Source organism: Myotis davidii, unplaced genomic scaffold, assembly GCF_000327345.1.
Source record: "Myotis davidii unplaced genomic scaffold, ASM32734v1 scaffold462, whole genome shotgun sequence".
NCBI classification, from domain to species: domain Eukaryota; kingdom Metazoa; phylum Chordata; class Mammalia; order Chiroptera; family Vespertilionidae; genus Myotis; species Myotis davidii.
This window is the reverse complement of record NW_006293237.1, coordinates 528,105-534,356: the sequence shown is the minus strand read 5'-3', so window position 1 is coordinate 534,356 and position 6,252 is coordinate 528,105. Positions and strand designations below refer to the sequence as shown.

General features: G+C 54.5%; 1 protein-coding gene across 1 annotated transcript in view; it reads left to right on the top strand.

Moving 5' to 3' along the window:
• The window catches only part of ABCD1 (ATP binding cassette subfamily D member 1), a 23,070-nt gene that overhangs the window by 15,031 nt on the left and 1,787 nt on the right, over window positions 1-6,252 (top strand). The window contains exons 6-8 of the mRNA XM_006766939.2: window positions 2,461-2,606; window positions 3,091-3,236; window positions 6,108-6,192. Of these exons, the coding sequence (XP_006767002.1) occupies window positions 2,461-2,606; window positions 3,091-3,236; window positions 6,108-6,192 (377 nt within the window). The remainder of the gene's footprint in view (window positions 1-2,460; window positions 2,607-3,090; window positions 3,237-6,107; window positions 6,193-6,252) is intronic.

Here is a 6,252-nt window from a genome sequence, read left to right as displayed (position 1 = left end):
GACAGGGAGTATGTGGAAGAGGCAAGTGGAAGGGCAGTGCCTGGGGCTCCTTTCTTTGATCAGAGGAGCCCTGAGCCATTTGGAGGCTGGGAACATGTCACAACCACAAGCAGCACAGGACAGTGGTATGATCCCCATTGCCCGCATCTGTGGTCACTCTTGGCCAGTTTATCCAAGGTGAATGGTTTCCATGCGGGCCCTGTGGAAGCCCAACTAGATAAAGACCAGAAGCCCTAGTGAGCAGGGACTCAGCTGGGTAGGGAGCAAGGCCAGGCAAGGAGGGGGTGACTGGGGTGGAAGAGCAGGGGTGGGGGGCGGAGCAAGAGCTCTGGCCTGGCAGAGCTGGTGGTAGAGCTGGGCTCTGGGGCTGGGAGATACTGGGGAAGAGGAGCAGTTCCCAGCCAGATGCTGGGGTGAGAAGGACAGCGGGAGAGATGCAGAGAAGGAAACGGAGCCCTCACACATCGGGCCCCACCCGAGGGAGTTTATGGTATAACAAAGGCCCACAAAGTGAGGGGCTCAAACAGTGGAAGTGGAATCTCTTCCAGTTTCAGAGCCTGGAAGGTGTATGCTGAGAGCAGTGAGGGAGAATCCGTTCCAGGCCATTCCAGCGGCTGGTGGTTGCTGGCCGCCATTGTTGTTCCTTGACTTTGCTTTAATCTCAGCCTCCATCTTCACATGGTGTTCTCCCCTGTGTTTGTGGCTTTGTGGCCAAATCCCCCCTTTTTATAAATAAGGACACCAGTGACATTGGATTAGGGGTCAGCACACTCCAGGATGACCTCATCGAAATTGAACTCATTACATCTGCAAAAGCTATGTCCAAATAAGGTCACATTCCTAGATCCTGGGGGTTAGGACTCCAACACATGAATTTGGGGGGGCACAGTTCAACCTCCACACTGACTGAGATAAGCCAGGGAAGGCCTCACAGGAGCCACACTCAGATCGTCCAAGGACTTTGGAAGGCGGTACGTGGCCTGAGGACAGCAATCTCCCCGCCCTCTAACCCCTCCTTCCTGAACACCTCCCTCCCCACAGCTCCACTGGCCTTTTTTTACTAGCCAGTGAGCATCATGTGATTGGCCAACTGGGGAGCCTGAGGCCCTTGACGCTGAGCCTGGGGGTTACAGTGGCATCTCTATGGCTCCCTAGTATCCATGGGGGCAGTGAGAGGGCTTCGGGGAGCAGCTAGAGCAGCGGTTCTCAACCTGTGGGTCGCGACCCTTGGGGGTTGAACAACCCTTTCACAGGCGTCGCCTAAGACCATCGGAAAACACATATATAATTACATATTGTTCTTGTGATTCATCACTATGCTTTAATTATGTTCAATTTGTAACAATGAAAATACACCCTGCATTAGAGCAGCGGATCTTAACCTGTGGGTCGCGACCCCCTTGGCAGTCGAACGACCCTTTCACAGGGGTCGCCTAAGACCATCCTGCGTATCAGATATTTACATGACGATTCATCACAGTAGCAACATTACAGTTATGAAGGAGCAACGAAAATTTTATGGTTGGGGGTCACCACAACATGAGGAACTGTATTAAAGGGTCACAGCATTAGGAAGGTTGAGAACCACTGAGCTAGAGTTTACTGTCCACCTAGAACTCTAAAGAAAGCACCTTTCCTGCCCTGGCGGGTGTGGCACACCCCTGGCCAGTGGGCACAATGGTTAGAGCATCGGCTCCAGGCACAGAAGAGTCGTGGGTTCAATTTCCAGTCAAGGGCACATGCCTGAGTTGCAGGTTTGATTCCAGGCTCCAGTCTGGGTGCATGCGGGAGGCAACCAATCACTGTGTGTCTTTGGCACCAATGTTTCTCTTCTTTTTCTTTCTCCCCCTCTCCCTACATCTCACCCCGCTCCCTTGCACTCTCTATAAAATATATATATATTTTTTTTTAATTTTATTGATTTCAGAGAGGAAGGGAGAGGGAGAGAGAGATGGAAACAGCAATGATAGAGAATCATTGATCAGCTGCCTCCTGCACGCCCCCCCACTGGGGATCAAGCCCCCAACCCAGGCATGTGCCCTGACCAGGAATCCAACCATGACCTACTGGCTCATAGGCCAATACTCAACCACTGAGCCATACTGGTTGGGCCCCCAGGCAGTTCTTAGAGAAAATTCTGCTGAGGAAGCATAAACACTTGGATTCCCAGTGCAGTGGGATGGGGGTGCTATTGACTTTCTGGGGCTTGCACCCATTCATATGGCTGTGGCAGAATAGGCCCTCCTCCTGTTGGCCCCATATTCTGTGGTGTGTGTTAGGGCCTTAAAAGGACAGGCTGGGGCCCAAAACAGGCATTCGGGTAGGGCTCTGGATGCTGGGCCAGGAGGGCCTACCTAGCGTGCACCTGGGTACAGGTAGCTGTCAGAGGCTGTCAGAAAGGCCGAGGTGAGAGGAGAGAGGTCCACACCCCCTGGGTACCACATGGCACTGCCTCCACAGGTGGAAGATGGCATGCACCTGCTCATCACTGGCCCCAATGGCTGCGGCAAGAGTTCTCTGTTCCGGATCCTTGGTGGGCTCTGGCCCACGTATGGAGGTGTGCTCTACAAGCCCCCGCCCCAGCGCATGTTCTATATCCCCCAGAGGTGAGTGGTGCAGGGAGAAGGAGGGAACCAGGGCCCCCGACTGTGCCCCTTGCCCCTTCCCACCTGTGGAACTGACACCATGGAGATGGTAGAGCTTGGGGCCTCGGGAAAGGACAGCAAGATGCTGCCCCCAGAATCTGAGGGACTATGGAGCTTCCGCTTGCCCCCTACATTGCCCCTCACCTGGTGACTTTACAGCTGCGTGGTGTGCATGCATGAGGGTACACACTGCAGGGGGAGACTTGGTGTATGAACATGTGCATGCGTGTGCTGTGTCAATGCATGCACACATGCCTCTGCGTGCAGGGCGAGTGTGTGGGCCTGGTGTGCATAGGTGAGTGTCAGCACTGCCTAGAGCACTTGTAGCGGGGTCTGTGAGCTTCAAGTTCTCCCCACCCCTGGCAGCCAGGGCTCATGGAGGAGCCCAGACACAGGGTGTGGGCAGGGCCGCCCGACCCCTGGTGGACATGCAGCTTTCCCACAGGCCCTACATGTCCGTCGGCTCCTTGCGTGACCAGGTAATCTATCCTGACTCAGTGGAGGACATGCGAAGGAAGGGCTATTCAGAGCAGCACCTGGAAGCCATTCTGGACATCGTGCACCTGAACCACATCCTGCAGCGGGAAGGAGGTAGGGGGTGGGACATCCTCCTCTCAGCACCAAGGAGTGAGCCATCCACCCAGCAACCTGCTACCACCCCAGCCCCTGCCTCCCTCATCCACGATGCCAGTGTGCTAGGTGCCCCAAGAGCCCTCCTAACAGGGAAGATTGACAGGAAGCAGGTGGCTCAGGTGGGGGCGGGGGGTCATCTAGATGGTGCTCGCCATCAGGTGAGATGCTCACAGCAGGCTGGGGAGCTGAGGGGGCAGGGGGGATGGAGAGCTCTCACAGGGAACAAAGCCCTTGGAATGCTTTAGGCAGGGAAGTTACAAGTCTGTGTCACATTTCAGCAAGAGGACTGACCTCAGGCATGGGGGCGTGTGCAGGGCAGCCGGGGAGGAGCCCGCACTGGCGTCTGCGCAGAAGGCCTGGAGGGTGGGAGGCAGGAGCAGAGGTGGAGGGGACATCCGGTTTCTGCCTTGACCCTGGGAGGCACCATCCCCTGGGAAGGAGAGGAGGGAGGGACAGCCTGGTGGCAAGAGAAGGCATTGGTCTGGGGCTACTCCGTTAGTCTGCGAATGCCTGTAGGGCCTGGAGGTGAGGAGGCGAGTGCGGAACTCAGGGCGGGGCTGAGCTGATCTTAGTGAAACCTGAGCAGCAGGGTTCCACTTCCTGCCTCTGCCACTTGGGGGAAGCTTGACCTTGAGCAAAGACCTCACCTGAGCCTCTCTCTCCACCTGTAGAAGGGAGCAGGTACTAGTCCCTCCCTAAGCACCAGCGTTAAATGAAACCACTGCCAGCGTCACACCTGCACAGGAGGAGGGCTGCAGGCGGTGGAGCCCAGGTTGCCAGTCATGCTGAAGCTTCATCCCCAGCTCCCCCTGGCCTGCCTCAACTTCTTTTTGCTCCAGCCGCCCTCCCCTTAGAAGTGTACCCCTCCTGTCCTCCAGGCACCCCTCTGTGCCTGGGGTCCTTGAGGCCGACCATCATACCCTATTAGCATTGAGTTCAGCTGTCAACAATAGAAACACACACACATGCACACACACACACATGCACACACAGTGGCTCAAGTCACTCACAAGTTTATCTTATTGTGACACAAACGTCCTGAGGAAGGCAGGACACAGTTGGTGGGAGCAGCCCTGCTCTGTGTGGACCTTTGTTCCCAAAGTCACCAAGTCACCTCATGGTCCAAGATGGCTGTTCCTGCATTCACATCATATCCCAGGCCATAGGATAGAGGAAGTGGGGGGAAACGGTATATGCCATCTGTCTCTTTTTTTAGAATATGTTTTTATTGATTTTTTGAGAAAGAGGAAGGGAGAGGGGGAGAGAGAGAAACATCAATTGGTTGCCTCCTGCGACCAGACTGGGGATTGAGCCAGCAACCTGGGCATGTGCCCTGACCAGGAATCAAACCTGTGACCTCTTGGTGCATGGGACAATGCCCAACCAACTGAGCCTCATCAGCCAGGACAGTGCCATCCGTCTTTCTTTTCTTTTTTTTTTTTTTAATATATAGTTGTATTGATTTCAGAGAGGAAGGGAGAGGGAGAAAGAGGTAGAAACATCAATGATGAGAGAGAATCATTGATCGGCTGCCTCCTGCACACTGCCCCTCCCCCCGGGGATCGAGCCTGCAACCTGGGCATGTGCCCTTGACTGGAACCGAACCTGGGACCCTTCAGTTCGCAGGCTGACACTCTATCCACTGAGCCAAACCAGCTTGGGCGTGCCGTCTGTCTTTTAAAGAAAGTTCCAGAAGCTAGAAGCTGCCACATGTGTAACACTTGAACCCCATTGGCCAGGATGCAGTCACATACTCATATACCTCAAGACAAGCTAGGGAGTATAGTCTTTTTGAGGGTACCATGCACTCTACCAAAACTTCTAGTCCTGTGGGGAGGAATCATACACACACCTGCTCATTCAGGCAGCTGCCTGAGCCTTACCAGGGGACTGGCACGAGGCAGTGAGACAAAGGCCTGATGCCTACGGGTGAGAAGCCTTCTAGAGAGACCACGCCAGCCTTCCTGGGGCTGGCTCTTCGTTGGCACCTTGTCAGGTCCTGGATGAGTTTGCTGGGGCTGCTGGAACAAAGTACCACGGACTGAGCAGCTTAAACAGCAGAAATATGTTAGCCCCAGCTCTGGAAGGCCGAAGTCCAAGATCAACGTGTCGGCAGGGTTGGCTCCTGCTGAGGGCTGTAAGGGAACATCTGTTCCAGGCCTCTCTCCTTGGCTCGTAGACAACCATCTTCTCCCTCTGTCTCCTCACATCATCTTTTCTCTATTATATCTTTGTGTCCAAATTTCCCCTTTTTATAAGGACACCCATTTTATTGGATCAGGGCCCGCCCTAGTGACTTCACTTTAACGTGATGACATCTGTAAAGACCTTTTCTCCAAATACTGTCACCTGAGGTCCTGGGGGTTAGGACTCCCACATATCTTCTTTTGGGGGGGATACAATTCTGGTCTCATCTTCTTTTTGACTATTAAAGTATCACCTACAGCCCAGACGGTGTGTCTCAGAGGTTGAGTGTTGACCTATGAACCAGGAGGTCACGGTTCAATTCCCGGTCAGGGCACATGCCTGGGTTGTGGGCTCAATCCCCAGTGTGAAGCGTGCGGGAAGCAGCCAATCAATGATTCTCTCTCATCACTGATGTTTCAATCTCTCTCTCCCTCTCCCGTCTCTGAAATTAATAAAAATACATATTTTTAAGTATCACCTATAGACAGACAAGCACCCAGAGCACAAATAGTCAGCCGTTGGCCTTCTCCAGAGTCATCTTCCACTGTCTCGTGTTCCCCAGCTCCCTCTCACCAGGCCCACCACGCCCAGTGGGCCTGGGCCCTTGTTGCATTGAACAGAGCCCCCTTGTCCCCTGCCTAGGTTGGGAGGCCGTGTGTGACTGGAAGGACGTTCTGTCAGGGGGCGAGAAGCAGAGGATCGGCATGGCCCGCATGTTCTACCATAAGTGAGTGGGCTGTCCAGGGTGCTAGGGCTCCCTCAAGCACTGGCCGCACTAAGCGGCGGC